The sequence below is a fragment of the Pezoporus flaviventris genome, unplaced genomic scaffold (genome assembly GCF_033815535.1).
Source record: "Pezoporus flaviventris isolate CSIRO_AGI_PZ_B2104156 unplaced genomic scaffold, CSIRO_AGI_Pfla_v1 ptg000047l, whole genome shotgun sequence".
In the NCBI taxonomy this organism is placed as follows: domain Eukaryota; kingdom Metazoa; phylum Chordata; class Aves; order Psittaciformes; family Psittacidae; genus Pezoporus; species Pezoporus flaviventris.
Genome location: NW_026892595.1, coordinates 9,108,338 through 9,131,223, shown reverse-complemented (window position 1 = coordinate 9,131,223; position 22,886 = coordinate 9,108,338). Strand labels below are relative to the sequence as shown.

At 38.4% G+C, this 22,886-nt stretch overlaps 2 protein-coding genes across 2 annotated transcripts in view; one reads left to right on the top strand and one right to left on the bottom strand.

Annotated features, from left to right (window-relative positions):
* APBB1IP (amyloid beta precursor protein binding family B member 1 interacting protein) overlaps positions 1 to 6,566 on the top strand; it is a 46,699-nt gene extending 40,133 nt beyond the window's left edge. Inside the window, exons 11-13 of the mRNA XM_061468221.1 lie at positions 428 to 545; positions 2,673 to 2,770; positions 5,104 to 6,566. Coding sequence (XP_061324205.1) covers positions 428 to 545; positions 2,673 to 2,770; positions 5,104 to 5,631 — 744 coding nt within the window. The 3' untranslated portion in view covers positions 5,632 to 6,566. The remainder of the gene's footprint in view (positions 1 to 427; positions 546 to 2,672; positions 2,771 to 5,103) is intronic.
* On the bottom strand, positions 5,832 to 22,789 carry LOC133277018 (protein adenylyltransferase SelO-1, mitochondrial-like). The gene is given in 14 exon segments (XM_061468535.1): positions 5,832 to 5,970; positions 8,264 to 8,435; positions 9,707 to 9,977; positions 11,204 to 11,637; positions 16,315 to 16,394; positions 18,394 to 18,519; positions 18,610 to 18,688; positions 18,770 to 18,820; positions 19,473 to 19,540; positions 19,543 to 19,607; positions 20,576 to 20,659; positions 21,388 to 21,439; positions 21,442 to 21,462; positions 22,769 to 22,789. Coding segments are annotated over 11 exon segments (705 nt in total). The 3' UTR covers positions 5,832 to 5,970; positions 8,264 to 8,435; positions 9,707 to 9,977; positions 11,204 to 11,579.
* Between the last annotated feature and the right edge of the window lie 97 nt (positions 22,790 to 22,886).

Below are 22,886 nucleotides of genomic sequence, written 5' to 3'. Positions count from 1 at the left end.
GGTGGTCATCAAGTTATTTTGTATCTCACACTGACAGAGCTGTTTTCTCTGGAGCCCAGGATTCAGTGTCCCATGACTCCAGTCTGAAAATGTAATACTTGGAAAGCATTGGAGAAAGATATTTATTGAGAACAGTTGGTTTTCAAGCCAAGTTTCAAGATTTTTACAGATACTGAAATGAACATAAAACATCAGAATGATATCAGTAGGACTCTCTCTGGTCACGGGGGTTTGTGTTTTATTGTGCTGTTAGGGAGATGCTTTCCACCTGGCCCTGTGCAGAAATAGGCACACCACTTGCAGAAAGCTATTTTTGAACAAAACTGGGTGGAAAGGAATGGGGTCGGAAAAGTTTTCCAATAGCAAAATGAGTGCTTGGCCTCTGTCAAGCTTAATACCATGCTTATTGTATTGCTTTGGTTTGCAGTATGGCAAGCTGCTATATGATAATTACAAATGTGCAGTGAAGAAGGCTGGCTTGTCCTCACGGTGGGCAAATCAAGGAACAGTGGAACAAGCTGCCCCTGCAGGATCCTTACCAGCAGGTACCAATGATGTCCCAGCAGTTGAAATCACATTTATTGCCCTCTTCTGTCATCATCAATGTTGAACATAGTCTTTGTTCAGAAAACCGTCCCTTCATTCAGGAAGATAGTGTTTTGCTCTGGACAGCCCAGTGTAGCTCTGATCTGCCTATAACTAAGCTAGCAGCAGAGCTCTCACTTTAAAGTTAGCACTTAGAGAATCCAAAGACAGTCCACCGAAGATCAGTTTAAATCTGCATAATTCAATAAAATGTTTTTTTTTCTGTTGGCATCTTAATACAAATGCTTTATCCTCCCTCTACATGTTACCAACTGATGGTCCATGTCTTGAAGTTTTCTGTTTGCCCATCTCTTACCCTGGCTATATCAGAGCTTTTCTTCCAATGAGTGAAAGGGATGACTGGGATCTCATTCTGAGAATGATCATTTTAGAGATTATTATAGGGTGAGCCATTCTCTTTCCCAGCCTTTCACTCATGTGTGATAATAATGTGGGTGTTGGAAAAGAATGCAGTGTAAGAAATGATTGGGTTATTTTCTAACTTTACTTTTCCAGTAGCTTAATCATACCACTGTTACCTATTTTATCATGGTACAGATAGAACAGTGCATGATGCGAGCTGTAACTTGCATGAATGTTTTTAGTTTACATGCATAAGTTTATGCTGTATTTATTAGGAGGGACATGCTGGCTAAGAACTTACTGACATAAGACAGGCAAAGTCAAAATCTGTGTTGGCAGTTAACATTCTGACTTCTCACGTGGACAACTCAAAATCCTCCAAACACCTTATCAGGGCTTCAGTTTGTCTTTTTTCTCAATACATGTGAAAAGAGGGTGATCTTTCTGCTACTCCTTGGAGTCAAATCATGGTGATAAATGCACATTTGGGATGGGGAGAGAGATTTTGAACAGTAACAGGCTGTTTAAAATCAAGGGATTTTCTGATGGTTGTGAGTGGGGGTATTTTAATGAGAGTGGATGAGACAGTCTTGGAGCATTTTGTGTTCTGGTATTGATTGCAGAAGAGAAGTGGCTGGCCAGTGGGGCTTTGTGCTGATGCTGCAGTCTGTAGTGGATATGGGCAGGATTGAGGCCTTGTAAAGTATATATATATATCTGTAACTTCAGCTCCTGACTAGAATGCAAGAACACTGTATGTGATCATGAAGTATATTGCTAATCTTAGCTAATGGATCCCAGTAAATGATTAAGTAGCCTAGAAAGCTTTTAGTCATGTATGTTGTCTCTATGGAAATATCTCTGATGGATCATTAGTGTTCTAATTGAGGCAAGTCACTGTGATTCTTTCTGTCTAAAAGTTATCATTACTGCCCTATATAAAACCTGGAGCCTGACTATAATACTATAACCTGAACTGCCTGACTGTGAGTAGTTGTTGGCTCATGGTTTGGAGATAGAATAAAGCATGTTTTCTTCTGTTCTGCTTTCAAATGGCTGTATAGCTATTTGTAGGGGCTGATTTCAGTATAGACTAAAATACGCTATAGAAAACTAGTCATTGTGACCTTAGCTGGGAACTGTACTCTGTTAACTTCAGTGGCAGCCACAAGCACTGTTTAGGAAGGCAGGTGGAACTTCTCACATCCTGTGAAGCCTGTAGTCCCTGGTCACACTACAGTATAGTCTGTGGGTCTGAAGTGTCCCAAGTGCCAGGTGTATCTCAGGCAATGTTGTTTGTCTCTATGCCTCATTGTGTGTGTCTTTGGATACTAAAAAAAAACAGTGTATGTTACGTGCCAGCACAATATTACAGTGTTTGAAGGATTAAGTAAGCTGCTTTATTCAGATGTACTTCCTGTAGGACTATCAGCTACAACCATGGAGGCATGTGGGCTTTATCATGTGGTAACTTACTAGTTTTAATGTAATGTATCATGTTTACTTTCCTTAGATAATGAACTGAATATTGAAAGTTTCAAAATAAGCCTGAAGTAGAAAACAGACATCCTCATGGATTTTACTGAATTAAGTATAAGAAACTTGTAATGAGTGGTTGCTTGGTGGAATTTGTAAAGATGTTTTTCTTAGTTGCTATTCCCTGATCTGGTTAATACCATGAAAATGTAACACTCCATTTCCTTTGTCTCCCCTCCTTGTCACAGGTGCTGTTCAGTCAAATGGACAGGTTCCCCAAATTGTTTGTCATTCCAGTGCAGAATTTCCAGAGGCTCAGAAGAAAGCAGATACATCAGGGGTACAGGTGAGCAGTTACAAGCAGTGCAGTAGTTAAATGTCACCTGTGAAACAGTTCTTCAGGTTTGTTTTTCTTCACACACTGTCTTTCCTACTCACAGTGTACTGTTATTACAAGCATTTGGCTCCTGGGCAAAGTGGCTGGTTCCCTGCTGCCCCTTTTTGGGTTTTACACACTGCAAATAGTGTGCCTGTAGCCCAGAAGCAAGGAGCCAGTGATGGGAGGTAAAGGCACAGTCACCCATCACTTTTATTCTTCAGAACAAGCTTTGAGTTCATGTAGCAGGATAGGGATGTGCCTACTGGGAGTCTCAAAGAGTCTGTGCTGCCAGAACCTCAGTGTAATTTCCTGTGTCTACCAGAAAACAGGTCTTGCCTTAGTAGCACAAAGGGTGTAGTACTGTTTTCAGCAGGGAACACTGCGCACAGCTGAAGATGAATGTGTAAGAAAGGAGAAAATGTGAAGATATAAAACATTACATGTTTTCATTAGGCTCTAAATGAATTTCTTGGTTAAGCTCCAGATTTTGACTACTTGCACCATCTCTGGCTATAAAAATATCAGCAGGGTACAGTGTGAGGACTTCAGAAACATCCTACAGAAAAAATAAACCCTGCATATGTTTGCAGTTCATTATTCATTCCCTCCATCATGCATAAAGTGCACAGGACAAGTGAAATGAAATTTGTAGAATTTTTCTGCCACCTGCATTGTGTGTTCTGTGCTTCTTGTTTCTGTCTTTGTAGAGTTCCTCTTTTAAAAAGATTTGTTTCTCTGTTCTGAACCTTACTTCCTCTGGAACAGGTCACATTCTCAGAACGCAGCCAGTGGTTCCCTCCTCCTGCATCTCATTTACTTCCATCTTTGTAGGCAAGGAAAGTGAGGAAGAGAAGGCTTAGAAGTTATACTTAGCTAATGCCAGAATTAGTACTGCTGACTGCAGGGTTGCAGAGCGCTTTTCTTTAGCAGAAGCAAACACATTGCTTAGCAAACATTGCTTTCTTCATCTCTCAGTTTCTATAAGCCTGGGACCAAGGGAGCAAGCTGAAGTCTTTTAGAGTGCACCATGCTACAGTCAGAGCTCTAAGCTAGCTGGGGCTAACTTGATAAATTAGCATAGCTAGAAACGCATTATGTTACAAATCTTTGTTTTCAGGACAGCAGACTTCTCCACAGGTTTAAAAGAACAGACTGTGTGTAGTAACTGTAAACAGCTACTAGTTGCTACCTGAAAAAAAGAAGAGCAAATCATATTCAGATATCACCAAATGGGCTTTATTTACGTTCAGAGCTAACAAAAGAAAAGCCACATAAAATTTTGTCAAAATAAACATTTCCATAATTAACTGCTACCCTGCATTTTATTTTTATCAACTTGTATGATGGATGCTTTGATTCATTTTTTCAAAAAGTTGTCAGAGGATTTGATTGCCTCATGACCTTGCAAACATGGCTACAACTTCATAGCTTCAAGGACCTGTTTGTCACACTACTGATTTGAAAGCGGATGCAGTATGGACCTGTGCCTTGCCCAGCAGACAAAAGACACCTTCCCCAGGCTTATCAGTGGCCCTTGCCAGGTCACTACTGAAGCATCTTTCCTATACTGTGCACGGCAGAGTCATGACAGATGGAGCTTTCCAAGTGCCTCTTCCTAGTGCTTGGCAGTGCTCTCCCACCCACACAGAGGGGGCCCAGGGCACTTTCCTGCAGGTAAATGCTTCACACCGTGCCACAAAGTGCTGGGGACAGCAGATACAGGCATGTAAACTTTATATTCCCAAGTCTGTCCATCTTCTTCCCGGTTCACTGCTGCTGTGTCTGGTGAGTTTGGCAGATAGGTGACTTCATTATTTTAGTTTGATCCAGAGATCCAGCAGTTGCTGCTAGAACAAGAGGTGGAAATACAAGAGCCAAAACTACATCTGCTTTTTATGTTCTCAAATCTTGCTCAGTATTTTTGGATGTAAAAACACAGCACAGATTTTATTTTTATTTAAGTCTTCATGTTCTCAGGGAATAAACAGCAGGGTGGAAGATCAAGAAAACATCTTTACATGTGTTAGTAACTGCAGTTGTTTGAGATTTTAAAAGCACTCAGTTTCTGAGGACAGCACTCAAAAGCATTATGAATACTGTTAAAGGTCTGTAGGCAGCTCCAGAAAGAAAACAAAATACTATTGGCACTCTTCAGGCAAAATGTACTATACTTCATTTTGCTGTCTGTCTGCTGCAGTCTTCTCATGGATTTTCACATCTTTCACTGTTCTCAAGCAGTGGCATTAGTTTACATGTGCACTGACTCTGTATTATCCTTTTATTCCTTCTGCTTATTAAAGGCTAACTCAAATAACATCAGTGTACCTGGCCTGGTACAGCCAGTGATGAGGCCACAGAAATTCCAGAGTAAGAGGAACTTGCTGCAGCCGCCTCCTCCTCCACCAGAAAGGCGGTCATCTGCTATTTCTGCTTCACCAATTCTACCCTCCAAAGTCAAAAGAGACAGCGGCATTTTCCTAACAGATCCAGACATCTTTCCAGCACCACCACCTGCATTGAAGGTTGATTTTCCACCACCACCATCTGATTTCTGTGAACCTCCTCCTAATTTTGTGCCTCCACCACCAGCCTCTAGCAGCAGCAATGGAGATGTGCCATTACCCCCTCCACCTCCACCCGTCTCCACTAAGCCACCACCTCTGACAAAGAAACCTGTGCCACTTCCATCAAAAAGGCTGGAAAACACTGGACAAGCTGGAGAGCCACGGTCAGCTGGGCCACTTCCAACTGGGGGTGGAGGCAGGCAGGCAGATTTCATGTCTGACCTAATGAAAGCTCTTGAGAAGAAAAGGGGCAGCAACTCCTGAACTCTGGAAGCAGGTGAACTTCAAGCCATAGCTGTTTGTGAGTCAGCATGGTAAAGTTGTGTTGGATCAGGCTTCTCCAGGAGGAGTTCTCCTTCAGAGTTCCTCCTGGGAGGGTCTCAGGAAGTAAGATGGGGTGCCCTCTCTCCACCTCTTTGTCCCTGTAACTTGCCTCTTCTGCCCCTACCCCTCCATTATTAGCTACCATTCTGCCATCAGACTGAGGTAAGAATTGGCTCTAGTCTTGCTTCACTCCATAAGGACAGCCAGGGGTGGTGGAGCAGCACTCACAGAGCCAGCCAGTGAGGGAACACTGTGCCTGCCTCTCTAGTAGAGTTGGAGCTGAACAAAAATAGCAACAGTGTTGTGTGAATTTTGAGAAGTTCAAAGATCCCTTTTCACAGAATGTCCCGTAAAGGTTCTTTATGAGAAAACCCCCAACTGTGGGGGTCTTGATGTTTTGTTCTTTTTCAATAAAAAAAGATGCCAATGTTTTTCAAAAATAGTCTGTCTTTAAAAGCAAAACTTCAGCTAGATCATTCTGAGATGCAAGGCAGGACCAGGGCCATTTCCAGAGATGGTCACCCCAAATGTGTATAACTCCTGCTTCCATATGCAACTCCAGTCCTAACTTGTCAGCACTCACAGCTGCTGCCTTAAATCAGATTTAATTTGGTTAATCTTAGACAAAGAAGAATTTAGTTCAAAATCTTGTGTTTCTCGTGGTAAGCAGGATTTTGGTTTTACTGTTGGTTAACATTTGTCTTCAGACTGTACCTAGAAATAGTCTATCTTCTCAAAGACTTTGTAATTAACTTGTACCTGATCTGAATGTCTCCTCCTACATTTTTTTCCATTTGTTCTCCCATTTTAATTCTCCGTTGTTCATTTAGGCAGCAGCCATTATTAGTTCTCAAATAAAAATAGCTTCTATTTTATATCTGCACAAAGTGTTGTAGTTAATGAACAGGCATTTTACTGGCAATTGGTACCACTTCAAATATTTTAAAGAGGTTTTGTCTGTATGTGTTAGAAGTCTCTTTGCTGCAGTTTGAAGCCAGCTTACCCCCTCTCCACCATCCCAGTACAGCTACACTGCATGCTCCTGCATTGGCTCCGCTCCAGTGGGGTCTTTGGTTTAGGTGAAGCATCTGACCAACCCAGAAGAAGTAGGGGACTTTTTTGGCTCTCCAAGGTGCATCAGGCTATCAAAGCCTGGCCTTCACCCCCACACAGACACCTTGCAGTCTCTGCACTGACTGACATCAATGAAAATGTTGCTGGTAGAATCTGAAGGTGTGACACTAACTGAGGTGTCACTTCACCTATGCGGTGTGGACCATTATCTTCCACGTTATCCGCAAGGTCACAGCACAAAGAGCCGCCCTGTTATCCAAGTACAGGCACCAGTACTGGCTGGCCTGCCACACTTTTGTTTGGCTGGTCCCTACTGCGTTTGCACTTTTTCGTGGCTGCATGAGTATAGTCCTCTACACGATGGCAAAGACCAGGGCTTTGCTATGATAAAGCACAAACCACAAACACTCAGTATCTGGGAACCAGTCCCTGATAAGCTGGAGCAATGAAAGGCAAAACATGACCATCTCAACACAAGGAAGAGCTGGTAGTACCTGCTCAAAGCAGTAAAAGGACAGGCTCCTGGAAGGATGAGTGCAAGGCTCATAAGCTTAGTTCACGCTCTAGTTCCAAGTGCAGGATAAAAAAAAAATACTAACTAGCTAAAAGTAGGAGGGTTAAAACTAGGGGTTCATAAAAACAGATTAATTTTTTCCAGTGACTTTCTATATGTAGCTGAGGTAAGCATTATGCAGATCATTGAATGCTAAAGAGCTGGGTGTCATTTTCTGACAAGGTATTAGGAGTGCACATCTTCAGCACACTTGGGTGACAACAGCTGTCTGCTATCCAATTATTTTTAAACCAAATGAATTTTCTTTTATGAAATAAACACCCAGCATCAAACTAAAGCAGGACATATCCATGGAAAAATGTTGCACAATAAGCTGGTTTCTTTACGTTCAGAGAGCTAAGACTTCCACATGGCTTTCCCAGCATTCACTCTCCTTACTAGAATGCTAAGCCTTCTGCCCTATTTCGTCCCTTCTCTTTTGTTACAGCACAATAAACTCAATCTTATACATTTTACATCTGCAGTCAATCATAACTCACACAATCTTACACAAAAGAAAAAGTTGAGCTTTCTTCAAAACAAAAAGAAATCCACAGAAAACTCCAGAAATCAATTAAAATGATGTGATGATTAGACCTCTATCAACTATTTTGTGTATGTACATGCTTGCATTGAATTTCTGAAATGTAAGCATTCAAACTCCATTCAGAGAACACAGCTACCATCTTAATGATACACAATTATCTGGCTTTATTTGGCATAAAAATATGCTGCAAAGTACAAAAAGATCTTTCTTTCCAAGACTGTAAATCAAAGGATTTGTAAAAAATAGAAATTAATCTTTCTACCTCTATCTAACCTACTGCCACATGAAATTGCCCAATTACTGCAGACTGCCATAGTATGTATACTACTGGAGATTACAGTATTTTCGTGTGAAAAGACTTGAAATTGCAGCATGTTATTTTTAACCTCTCTCCATACCTCAACTGGAAGCAGTCTCAGCAGCTGTCATCTTTGGACTCTTACATCACTGATGTGGAAGGACCAACTTCAAGCGACCGCTTTTCCATCAGTCCTTAGGATTAGAAAGGTTAGTGTGGGAAAAACCTACATGTGGGGGGTCAACACCACTACTCCTCAGATCTGTCCTCTGCTACAGAAAGAGGAAGAGAGTCCAGGTAAACACCTCCTTGATTACCAGCCACAGTACTTCTATTCCCCATCTGCTCTTGCATCCACTGCTGTGTTTATGTAATGTGAAGGAAGAGGCAGCTCCAGAACCACAAGTGGAAGCCAAGGATTTTAGGGAATATATCATGAAACACAGTATTAATGCTTACATTGTCATAATAAACCGTAATGATGAAAACCTAGAAGTGGAAAGGAAGGTGGTACTAAATGCTGAGCATGACGTGGGCTTGTTTCTCTACTGTTACAAAACACAGTTAAAAGGTAGTGTTGAGATAACTATTCTGCATGTGGTTTTCACGCACTGTCAGGCACTGAGAGTGGAAAAGTAGAAACTTAAATGGCTCATGTGGCAAAACTATAGGAGAGAAGTATTATTTATGGGTTGTTATTGGCAGTCTCAAAGTAACTGGAAAACATGCATTTTCTGTTTGAGAGTGAAGAGAGAGAATGATAGAATGGTTTGGGTTGGGAAGGACACCTAGTTCCAACCCCCCTGCTATGGGCAGGGACACCTCACGCGAGACCATGTTGCCCAAGGCTCTGTCCAGCCTGGCCTTGGACGCTGCCAGGGATGGAGCATTTACCACTTCCTTGGGCAACCTGTTCAAGTGCCTCACCACCTCACAGTAAAGAACTTTCTTATATCCAGCCTGAACTTCCCCTGTTTAAGTTTAAACCCATTGCCCCTTGTCCTGTTGCTACAGATTCAGTGTTGTTAAGGCTTATGAATTCTCATGGTCCTGCAGAATATTCTAAGACAGTTTTATCACCATTAACAGTCAGTACTATTACAAAATTAGAATAGTTACTAAAAACAGGTAATCTGAACTGCATGGTAAAACCAGGGAGAAAAAAATGGCAGATATGCCAGTAAAACAGGGTAAGAGGACATACATGACTGAATCCATGAATGAACTCCTGGAGAAGTAGCTGACCTACTCCCTGCAACCAGAGGAATATGTGAAACCAGTTTTCAGGGCTTGCTTCATTCTTTCAGATGGTTTTGAAGAACCTGAGAAAAGCTTCACAATGAGCACAGTGGGAAGTACGTATCACTGCTTGTAAAAAGAGTTCCCATTCAGGATGTTCTGGTTTTATATTGTGATGCTGGGAAGCTTTCTTTACATATAACTATGGGTGAAATACAGTTCCACTTGCTGCTGTTACTAGCAGGATTTAACATTTACAAAACACTTTGAAGGAAAAAGCAGTATAAAAATGCTTTGTTCTTACACAGTTACTCCATGAGGTGAAGATGCACAGGCAGTCATGTTTGGATCACACACAAAACTATCTTAACAGATGTTTGGTTCAGCACAGAGTTCTTTCCTTTCACCTAACTGGAAACCAGGGTCCAAGCTGTAGTGGTGCTGTATTTACCCTGCAGGCACAAATACATTCACCTTCCAATCATCACTTAGGTGCAGTGTAACTTGTTCCACTGCAGGTGGTAATGCTGGCATTCACAGATTTCATCACAACATGCTGTTTTGCTTGTACATATCTGTGAAAAGACATCAACAGCAATGTTGCACTAGGTTGAGAACGCAGCCTACCCCCCCCCCCCCAGCACACTCCTTTTATCTTGAAGTGTTGCCAGCTCAAACAGTATCGCAATGGTTGCAGAAGAGCACTTCTTACCTGCAAAAAAGAAGCTAACCCAGGCTGAACCTGTGTCACTTGCTCAAATTTCATTGGACTTTCAGAAAAATATTTAAATACCTATACTATGCCTCACATCATGATACTATTACTTACATTACAACTGTATTTATATTTGAACAACTATATTTCTGAGAGGAAACCATTCTGAATAATTTCTAATACTGTATTTTTTCCACTCTAGTTATGTTTCTAGAGATAGATCTGTGAAATGATTACACCACTTAATAGCCTCTATTTCAAAATTAAAGTGGCACTCAAGACATTTGGAGATTTTGGCTTTGGGAAGAGTAAAGGTGATGTCAAGAAGTAACAAAGCCCCCAAATAAGTTATTTTTACTGTCAATTTTCAAGCATAACCACTGAACCTGCTTCCTTATGTATTAATTTTGGTTTAAGTTTTGTGAAAATGGAATATCAAAAAAGGATAAATAATGAGACACAGGACTCAGACTAGTCTCTCTCTGTTACTCATAGGATTCTATATAGCAGCTCCAGCTGAATTTTAAATACTTGCCCTGCAAGACTTTTGTTAGTTCCTCATAGCATCAGGTGGCTGGATACAAAAGGCACATTGACTCAACTACATATACAGTAAGATGCTTCCAAGAAAGCCCTTTTCCAGGTTCAAGCAGTGAAAATTTCCTGAGGCTTTATACCCATGTGCCAACAATCTTTCTAATACTATCAAAAGATAGACTTTCAAAGAGCAGTGGGCCAGGCTTGACTGGCACCTGACACTGGCAAAGGCACCAAAGCTTATTTGTAGGCAAGTCACTTCCAAGACAGACATCTTTGCTCATTATTTAATTAGATTTCCTTTAAATCTTTTTTGGCAGTTTATTGGGACAAAACAAGGTCAGAAAGAGAAAAGGTGGCAAGGTCTGAGTGTAAGATGATCCTCTGTTCTGTCTCTGCAAAAGATTTAAGAACATTTATGTCTTCAGAATACAATTGTATTTGAACAGTGTGTAACAGCAAGGAAAACATTCATCAAAATACCATATTATTAAAAGTAGCTTAGATGGATTTTAAATGGACCAGCCATTAGAAGCTATTGAGACCCACCTGATCAGCCATGAACTCTGAGAAGTTAAGTGTGACGGCTTGGGAGAACTTAAATATTGGGACTCAAATAAATGCACAACTGAAGAGAAAAGGCAGAGTTATAAACACCAATATAATTTGTTGATGCAACCATACATAGTGGTCCCCTTCTCTAATCTTTTATAAAGTTGCTAAGACAACTTTGTCTTGGCTAGCAGAGTACCAGATTTCAGTCCACACAGTGTAAGGGAGAAAAGTTCCTGTGGCTTGATCCACTGATCCTGTTTGAAGGCCTGAGCTCCAGTCTATCTCGATCATCTTTCTTGCTTGGTCAGTTTTCTCTCAGGATGAACAGCTCACTTTAAGATCCTTGGCCCAAGCTGGGAGTAACCTGCTCTCACTGCAGCCTGCTGTCTCTGTAAGGGGTGTTGTAAGATCTGCTGTAGCAGACAAACCTGTAAGTAATTAAAATGGGTAAGTTTTTATGCAAAATGTTTTCCTGAAAACAAGAAAAGTTTCTTCCACTTCACATTATGCACCCTCCTAGCTCCAGAAACTATTATTTTTGCTTACTATTTTTATACTTAAAGTTTGCTTACTATTATTAATGCTACTATTAATATAGTTGCTACTATTTATAAATAATACTACTTTTGTTAGTATTGTTAATAGTAATTGGTATTGGTACAGTGTTGATCTAAGTGTAGTATTGGTTCAAAAAGTAAATGCAACAACTCTTTCATTAACAATTATGCCAATTATTAATAAATATGTCAGGAAAGAATGAAATAATTTTACCTCTGAGAAATCATTCAAATTAGGTTTTTGCACTGCTGATTCTGCCATCCAATTCCTAGGATTAACAGCTGAAACCAAAAGTATATTCAGTTAAATTTAGTTAGACATATTCAACAAGAGGAAATACAGTCATTGAAACATGTCATTGAAATCTTCAAGAAGGTTTAATTTGCAGATCAAGGAAAAAAAATGCATAAAAAGGAAAAGGAACTAATCTACTTATTTTGATGAGCTGTTAAAGGAACCTTTTTAACTTGCATAATCAGTGTGTCAAAGTACCAAACAAAGACTACAGTAATACAGAACATCGCACTGATACACAAAGGGTTTCCTGTGGTGAACACCTGCAGACTTTTCAAATGTGATGAGTTTACCATGGCTTTGGTGCCTGCTATATTGTTGGAAAGCATATTTCAGTGTTGTCAGTACCTTCCTGGAGAGCATAAAAATTAGTATTACATTACTTAATTTGAATAGGAATTATTAAGATATCAATTAAAGTATATGTACTTAGATATCCCTTTTTCTATATCATGTATCAAAACTTTAGCCATAAAAGCATCTAATGTTTATTTCTGCTGTATTTTTAGAAACTACTTTATCAACTTTCCTTTTAATTTCTTGTTAGGGATAGTGGGAGGTTCCCCAGATTTTTCCATAACTGTCTGCTGTATCTTTTTGGAAACACTGATTACCACTGCACTGCATCTCTCGCATGTGCCAGGCTGTGTCTAAACAGCAGTAGGGAAATTGAAGGGATAGAAAATGAAACTGCTGAATTAGTAAACCAGGCTACATGTTACAGGACAGCAACTAAGAACTCATAAAAGGCATCCTGTCAAACTGTATGCCAAAGAGGATTCTCATAAGCACACATGGCTTTTATTATCGATTTTTTAGCAGATAATGTCAGTCAACTGCAATTAAAGCCTAGCATTCTACTTCAGAAAGTTTTCATTTTAATGAACAAAACAATGTTACTGATTAACTGTAACAAACATTTCAAACTTGCATTGCAAATCTTAATTTGACGTGGGTCTGCATATTTTGCCAAATCCAGTAGCTGATTATTATGAAGAGATGAATTAGTGATAACAGAGACATTTCACCCATGGACTTGAAACCGGAAGTCTGTTATTTTTGGACATACACAAACTTATACTGTTCTTTCCCTTTCCATTTGTGTCTCAGCAGGTTTTATTTGCATAAATGTTACTTTTATATGTTTCTTTAAAAAAAATATACGTATATATTTATAAAATATTCCTGTAAATATCCTTACAGCGTATTTGAAAGATGATTTTAGAGAAAGCAGAATATTCATCAAAATCACCATCCCAAATTTCTCTCTACTCAATTAGTAAATAAAATTTCTCTAACCAATTATTTACGATGTGATTAATAAATCATGTTAGGAGGGAGATGATCAGAAACAATATTTGGATAAAAGGATTAAACTTAATCTATTTCCATTTCCCAATACACTGTATTCTTGCATCTCCTTGTACTGCTTCCTCAGCTTGCAAACATAACTCGTTTATCCTAGCTGACTACCAAGACAATTGATGTCTTTGAGAACAGCTCTGACTGGCTCTTCCTAAGGTTCTGTGGTTAGACAATCACAGGACTTTATTCATATTAAATAGCTCCCCATACAGAATTAGTGCCTAGCACAGTGAACAGACTCCTCTGTAATAAAGCACTGCTTCTAAAAAGCACCATTTAACCAGACAACAAACTAGAATTTACTGAAGCTATGTAATCAGTAATGCATGATTATTTTATGTATCCAATACAATTAAATTCTGTTTGAAACAGAATGATAGCCATTTTAAACCACAAGATTTGACATACACAAGCATTACGCAAAGGGTCTTTATTTTATTTAGAAAAGTAAAGGACAAAAAATCACCCTATGCTGTACATGCTGGACTCTGGCTGCTCATGTTCCTGCCAGAAAGGACAAGGTGAAACTCTCTTACAAAATCAGAATATGGCCTGAAACCAGAAGCACTTCAGGTGGCATTTCCACTCCCTCCTTTATAAAAGCTGCACAGGTAATAGAACATTCCACCACAACATCCAGGTTCTGACTTCCATGAGAAAAAGGCAGAGGTGCAACCCATCCAGATACAGACATTCTTCATGTTCACATTACCCCTGTTCTGCATGTACTCCCAGATATTAAACAAAAGCCAAAAAATACAACCAGCTGTTTGGAACCCTGATAATCTCTACATAGTCTAACTGCTGAAAAACAGTGTTTTCCTACTTGGCAAAATAATCTGCTCTGGCCAAGTTTTTGATTTCATCTGGTAAATGGGTTTTCAATAACAAAGTGTGGTAACAATATAAAAAGAATATTTAAAAGGTGGAGAAGTTAACAAATGACTCATAAAAAAAAAAAACATAACTCACATTAAACCCATGACTCATACTAGAGGAGAATATTTGGCCCAGAAATATATTCTTAACAATAGAAAACTGTCAAGTTTCACAATGGCATTAAAAGTATCTAATTAAAACAAATGACAAGATAATTATGAAAGAGTAAGACAAGCCAGATAAGAAAAGGACAAAGCAGAAGACATTTTGTGCCCTTATGAGGATTTTATAATCTGGTCTACATTTTTTTTTTCCTGTTTCTTTTCTAAAGAAATACAATTAAAAACTTGTATTGGGATTTGGATTGTCAAAACTTTTTGAACAACTCCTAAGTTTAGGCAGTACAAGATAAAGCACTGCTAAGAACTAAAAAGTAAATGAAGAAAGAAAAAAGATAAAGATAATAAGTGATCGGCTTCAATGCCTCAAGGTAAGGTACTTTGAGGAGCGAGATATTTTACTACACTTAGTAATGATGAGGGAAAGGTGATGAATAATGAGGTGTAATGGCAATGTATTCAAGGTCGGTCAGTACTAAAGACAGCAATATGAAATTTAGTGGGACTTACCAACCCACATAGAAGTCTAAAGAGCTGATGGTTTTGTCTTTAACATGAAATGCTGGATAAAAATGAACACTTGACTGAGTTGAGCCAGCTTTCTGCTGCAAATTGTACTGACAAGAGACAGCTGTTACAAGTAAATACTTAAACAAAAAAAAAAAAACCAAAACAACTAAACAAGAAACAAAACACAATTTAAAGAGACCACAAGGGGCATCAAAGAGATCTATTTAAATGTATGATGCAAAAGAGAACAAAAGCAAGAAAAGAACTCCATAAAAAAACTTCAGCCACACTGTTATGGAGCAGCTAGCAAAAATGTGACAAGATCTGTTGGGTTTTAAAAGTAAAATTAAATTTCAAAAAGAAATTAACATCAGTAGCCTGTTACAAATTTCTGCAGTTCTGCTGTATGGATATAGAGTGATGACCAATTATATGGAAGAAAACTTAACTAGCATAACCATGAATCTTTGCATATCAAGGCTGGACTGCTACCAAAACAGACCACTAGAACTACTGTGATCCTGAAAGCAAAACCTTTTCCTTGTTTTGTCTGTCCTCTATACCACAGGATGCATGTGGAAAAACATGATGCTGATTTGCAGAAGACCATCCCCAAACTAGGATCCTTTCTGATTTGGAATAAAAACTCAGAACATCATGATCTTCTCTAGAAGCAGATTCAAAAGCCATGGAAAAATATGAAGTGTGCTTAGACACTTTTCAGCATCAAATTTTAGCTAAGGAAAATAGCCAAGAGCCTCAGAGTCCCAAAGTTGAAACTTCTTAACCCTATCAAAACCCAGTGCTAAACCAAACCTTCCTTCTTGGTAACTGTTCTTATATTAACTTCCTAAAATACAAGTAAAATTGTGAGAAATATCTAACAAAAGAGCACAGCCATTTCCACTAGAAATGAGACTAAAAGACCCTGCAAAACAGCACAATGTTGAAGCTTATAATCTCTCTTGTGCAGAATTTGATCAGATCCTGCATTTCCTTCATTCCCATTTGGCCACAGATTTTCAGTTGCTCATTGTATTTTACAGGCAAATTTCACAAATTTATCACAGCTGGTATTTTAACAAAAATTGTTAACCAAAGAAATCTCATCAGTTGCTCAGTGAAGGACAGAAAGTACAGACCACTCCTCCCATGTCATTTTTATGTATATCTCTGTGTCAAAACAGAACTACAATAGTAATTCTTCTGAAATCTAGCACAACCTAGAACCATAAAGACAAAAAAGGCATATGAAATCATGTTTGGGCCAGTTTACCAGATCTGCTAAAGATTTTGGAAAATCGCTGAGGCTTAACATTGCCTGCTTTGGCAAATACACATCTGGTGTTATTTTTACACTTGAAACTGCCTCAGACTTACCAATTCAATCTCAAGAGGTACATAGTAACCCATTCTGAAAATAACTTGTGTTTACCCAGATCCCGGGGAGTCCAGGACTCCTGAAGAGAAAGAAACAGTTAATGGTGGGTAATGGGGATTTTGTTCCTGTTAAGAAAAAAAAAACAAAGTAAAGCAAACAAATGTCTTTGGTTCAACCCCAGCCGGCAACTAAGCATCACACAGCCGCTTCCTCACTCTGCCTGGTGGGATGGGGAGAGAATCAGATGATGGGAGGGGAAAACTAAGGAGAATAGACACAATAGGAGATGAAAAAGGGTGAGAAGAGAGAACTTGAAAAAGGCAATTGGAGAGAAACTAGAGCTTGGAGCTGTGGCCTCCAGTGCTGGACAACAACAACAACAAACGAGGCTTCCCTGGCTGACTACACTGAGCTAACAGCTGCTTCATATTGCAGCTGATGCAAATACCAGAGAAAATAGCCAAAAAAGAGAGAAAGTAGCCAAAGCTCACAGACAAAGCATGCACTTCAGAGAAAGAACAGATTAGAAAGACATGGACATAGATAAAAGGAGGTAAACAGCAGATATACAAGAGAAAATGGGCAAAAGCTAAGTAAGGGAAATTAAAAGCAAGAACAAATTGAAGTTTAGATCACATCTGTGGAGTTTTTTTAGAGGAATATAATGAAAACCACATTTGAGTATAAAAATGAGTTAATATTACAGATGTGACTAAGAGCTGGGGGTCTGGCAGGTGGATTACAGGTGAGTGTGGGAGTCACGCATTAGTTCAAAGCTGTGCAGGGCTAAGCTGCTTTAGGAGGAATTTGAGAATGTTTCCAGTTAATACTAAACATAAGTATTCCCATTTCTTAGGTCAATTTTGGTGTGCAGCTTCAAAAAATGCAAGTGATCTACAGACCAATATGAAAACTTGCTTTGCTACTAGCAAAGTATTAACGTGAATAAACAGCAGATGAAATTACTTTCGTACTTTAAAAAATCTTTAAAAAAAATAGAACTTTCTACCAGCATAAAATTGTACCTGCTTTTACCACATCACTTCTGGGACTCGGAACTTGTGGGCTAAATAACACCCTTGCGTGGGAAAAAAGAAAAAAAAGGCCTAGTTTTCTTTCCAGACCATGTTCTTAGAAGCTTTCTTTTCAGAATTTCTCCTCTGCACTTTTATCTACTGATTATTTACCTAGCATCAAAGTCCAGTTCAACCATTTCAGTTATATTTCCACTTCTAAAGACTGCACTATATCCAGGTAAGAAGTTTTAATACTTCTATCTCTTTTGTACTTGGTCCTAAAGAATACATTTAGGCTGAGTTAGCAGCAACATGGGATGGGATACCAAGCTGAGCAGGACACAGTAACAAAATGTGTTCCTACGCTTCAAGCTCCATTTAGAACCCATCTTCTGTCCAAGGAAGGGCAGCAGCCACTATGGGCTGAGATTCTAGCAGGAGTTTATGACAAGATGGAATCTCACTTACCATTAGATACCAAGACAAGTGGATGAGCCTGAGAGCTGAGGTTTAGGCCACCTGGTAAACCCATGTTAGGAATAGTCTGAATGACCCAAGGTTGAACCTTTCCTTATGATCCCTGTCCAACTTCACTTGTGTCTTATGAAATACTATTGGAAGGTATTCTCAAGCAACATACACACACACACAAAAAAAAAAAAGAAAAAAGAAAAAGAAAAGGAAGGGTTGTGGGAGGAAAGCTCTTCCTAGCAGACCCATCTTGAATGTGAAATCACATTCCCACCTGTGTATGAATATTTACAACTGCTCATATTGGACCTGTACCAGAGGTGGAAAATCTGACTTCAGCCCACTTCATTAATGTATCTTTCATTAGCACTCTTTTTTAATGTATCCTTCATTAACAGACACAGGCTTAACATGGGGTGGTAGCACAACACAGATATATGAGTCTCCCCCCCAACCCCGTCCCTTAATAACGTAACAACGACACATTTCCCAGACAAATCATGGCTTGAGACATCCTCTATTATATCAGGGTTATGTCCAACTTGCTTTACTCATTTAACTATTCCTAAAATTGGATTATTATATTAATACCTCAGGAATGTGGAGCTCCTTTAACTGGTCTTCAGTAGTTTCACTGAGCTGTCGAAATATTATTTCAATGACATTTACATTGAAAAGTCATTTCAATGTGAGGTCAGCCTTTGTATCTTCCATAAGCTAGTGAAATAAAGATAATTTCATCAGTGGTTTTGAAATATGTGGTATCCGTTCAGAACTTTCCCAACAAAATTAGCAAAGCAAACTCACTTTTAGGAGGAAAGCAATCAAATAATTATCATCCTCATTCTCCCCAAGACCCATATTTGTTTTAAATAGTTCTGTAAAGCTGAAAAATACTAACAAAGTAAGGAAACTGTTACATAATATTATTTATATTATTGTGACAAGGAGGTTTGAGTTCTGGAACTGCATATGGATGTAATAGCGGTCACCATACTACTTCAAAACCTGGGAAGCTCTGCAAAAACAAAAGCAATGTCAGATCTATGGAACTAAAATATTATTATGGGTACAATCCTACTGTACACTAAACAAAACTTCTTCTGACTGGTATCTCACAAACATTGTTATTCTGAATCTACTGGGATCTGTAGTGGGAAAAAGACTGAGGGGAAACATTTTCACAGGCTTCAAATATACAAATAGCTGCTGCAAAGAAGAAAAAATCCTTTTCATACTGAGTAAGATGTCATGAGTTTAAACTGCACAACTGAAGGTTTATATCAGGAATCTTTACAATAGGATATTAAAATACTACCTCATTACTTCAGGAGGATGCATGGTTTTTATCAGTAAGCATCTTAGAGAACAAGCTAGACAAACTTAGAATAGAAAACTGCGGGCAAAGAACCTACCTTAGTGAAAAGAGAGTGGACAACAGAACATCTAGGACCACCTGCCAGTCATATTTTGCTATTATTTATGGCTAATGAAAACCTTTCTCCCCTTCCTCCAACCTTACTCTGCCAATAATTACTTCAGAACCAATTTCCACTTAGAAAAGAAGATTTTTAAAGGCTAATCCCTTTCTTTCCTATGCATACGGTGATTAGATGGTCTCCCATCTCACTAGTTCTTTTAAGCATTAAGATATTTTAAGGATTACTTACAGCTGCTTTTGCCTGGGATCCAATAAAGGTTTTAGAGCTTGTAACAGCTTGCTTAGATTAAACAGCAAAACATAACATTTGCCTGGTTTCCCATTTTATACTTCCTTTCATCATCAGACGTGTTTGGAACAAGATCTGTCTCAAACAAAACATTACTTTTCCACAAGAGAGTAATTACAATAAACAATCAATGTTAAAATATTGACGTGTATCCACTGTTATATTTACATAGCAAACTAATAAAAGCCCTGAAGCTGCTAAATATTTAAAATTAGATCACAAGGTTACTTATTTACAGTGAATTAACTCAAGATCTATTATTTGGAAATATAGTAAAGTATATAAATATAAATATACTTCCCCAACTTGCAGCGGGGGGGGGTGTCAACAAGTGGCTGGTGGGTTCTTAATTGCTAACTGGGGTCAATCCACCAGATCAAAAACCAGAAAAGCCCTGTGGTTTTGTTTGTTTCTTTGTTTTTCAAATACAATAGAAACAATATAACATTTATTCTCATGAGACTTCCTTAATTTGAGGCTGCAATCTCACAAAAACAGCGAGATAACAACTGACTCTGAAGATTATTATTTATAGGTTGCATCTGAGTAATCAAATAATACGCATTTATGTATATACTGGACCGATATCTATCAATCCCAGACTGACTGAATTCATACTTTCAAAGAAACACTGCCATGACTGTGTTGGTCTGATTTGTTTTCATCCAACATGTAATTGTTGTGACTATAAAGCTAGAACAAGATGCATGCAAAGTTATTATATGACACTTTTGCTTTTGGCTGTTTACAGCAACAGAGTTTTTAATTTTCTAGGTTTCTGTTGTAGCATCTGTTCAATTCATGAAGTTCAACTGGAAACACTTATGAAAATAGGGTTAGTAGTGATATTTCATTAAAAAGACTTTTACTACTTGAATTGCCATGGAACTGGCCTCTGATAATTCCCCCCCCCCCCCCCCCCCCCAAATTCTTAAAACATCTCTTAAAATTCCTAATAATGTTAGTTTTTACATATACAGAAACTACATAAAGAATTTATTTTAAGTAAAAAAAATACATTTAAAAACAGGTGGTACACTTACTTGGGTCATGAGAATCCATAAATCCAAATGGATCATAGTCTATTGTTATGGATAATAAACTGAAGTTATCTGTATTGTACACACCTACAATTAAACAAGAAGAAACAGAAGTTAAACTTCTACCTGAACTGTGTGGTCGATAGAAAATCTGCTGTGAAATAGATACACTGAATCTGCAGAACTTTGGAGCAGTTACCTTTCAGAAATTAGACTCTAGAAAATCAAGCTGTCTCTCTCACTCGACCTGACATGTATTTTAAGGACGAAAAAGAGAACCTGTTACTGCATTATCTTGCATCTGATTTCTATACCTAGGTGGCACTGTTCCCTTTTCATTTCAGTGCTGCACAGCATCGAAACAGCGTCTTGCAAATCGGTGATTAGCTGCTTCCTTGCAAGCTCGCTGCGTGCTGTATTAGCAATGCTATTGTCTTATTCATAATATAAATCTGAAGCAAACGTGGTCAGCACTGTATCCTATTCACTATAAAAGGCCATGTTTTTAATCAAATTCAGAGCAACTAAACTTCTATATGACATTAACATATGGTCTTTGTACATCAGACTATCCCAACAATTCTGAGAACTATTGCTCCTATATTCTTGCTTCTGTCAGAAACACTCATGATTTGAAAGACTGGAATGTACTCCAGCTGAAAAAAACCACCTTTCTATATTAACACATAACAGATACTGCTGTAGGCAAAGACATCAGAAGAACTGAAGAACAAAGTGACAAATAAAAGCCATCTTTAAGTATATGACCATTAAAAGTTACTCCTGTAAAGCCAATGCTATCAGCTGCAGCTTACCATGTGCAAACCCCACAGACATCCACAATGCAATCAGATCTGCAGTCTCCAATAGACGACTGTTGAGAAAAATTCCTAAAATCAACACATCTTTTACATCAAGTCCTCTGAATCAAAAATATGGAATACAAGAAATATCATAAACATTTGATTCACTTTAGAAATATGTCATACATTCTATTTTTAAATGCATATCTCTGTCTGTCAGGACCTTTCATTCACATTCTAAGTTAAGCAACTGCACAACAGCCTTACCAGAAAAGGCTATATATGGTTAAATAAGTACATACGTATGCCCTAAAAGCAATTAAAGAGTAGAAAAGAAGAAATAAGGACACTATACATACCAGAGTATATACTATATAGACCGAATTTATATTAGCAAGAGAAAATTCATCACTTTATGGACACTGTTCACTTGAAATCCGAACAGAAAGAGAAAAAAAAAAAAAGAAACAGATAATGAAAGCTTCCCAATAAACATTTCCCCAATGAAAAGTGGTGGAAAATGTACATACTTGAGAGAAAAAAGATTTCAAGAAGCAGTTTTACTGAAAAGAATTAACAAACTTCAGCTAATAAAGCCTGGAAGCTTATTTCAAATTTAAAAACCTTCTAAAACTTGAAACTTTGAAAAGATTTGTATAATTTTTCTTCACATACTTGCAGAAAATAACTTTTTAAAAAAGACTTACATCTTTGAAGATACAAAGCTTTAAAGAGGAGCTGCGGACGTTTAGTACACTTAGGAGCTCCCTGTACACAGAGCCAGCCAGGGCCAGACACAGGAAGCTGTAAGCACCATCTACATGTGGGGTAGAGTAGCCTGGGCAAGGATTGGACCTGGGCAAAGGCTGTGTGGCTACACACACAAATGTCTAGATTCTACCTTCTAATCAGATTGTTGGGGCAAATCACTGAATTCTCCTCAAACTGTGATGATTTTATCAGAGTACCTAGCACTTAACCTTCAGAAGGGTGTCCAACCGAGTGTCTCTGGATTTTAGCTGGTTGCTCCAAAGCATCCTCTCTGAGAGGACCAATTCTGAGGAGGAAGCACAGTCACACTAGCCTTGGTGAGGCCTCCTTCAAAACAGGCAGAAAGGAGCTGTCTATTTTGTGTAAATACAATTGATCTTTACATGTGCTTTAAATCCAAACCAAACCAAAGCAAAACTTAAAACCTGTTCTTTAATTCAGTCTTTCGGTTTTAAAACTAAAATCTGCTGTGAGATTTAAAAAAAAAAAGACAGTATAGAGAGATGCTGGAAGTTAAACTGAATTATCAGTTATGACAATGTACATCTGCTGCCCATTTTTAAGCACCCCAGAACAATTTGTATTGCTCCTGAGGAAAAATGACCAACTTTTAAATATTTACAGTAGACCAAAAATTTGTCATGCTAATTGCCTGACACACATACTTCTGTGGTTCTGCATGTTTTTGGAGAATACTTTGTACAACATACTTATCCCAGTGATTTATTTCATATTTCTGT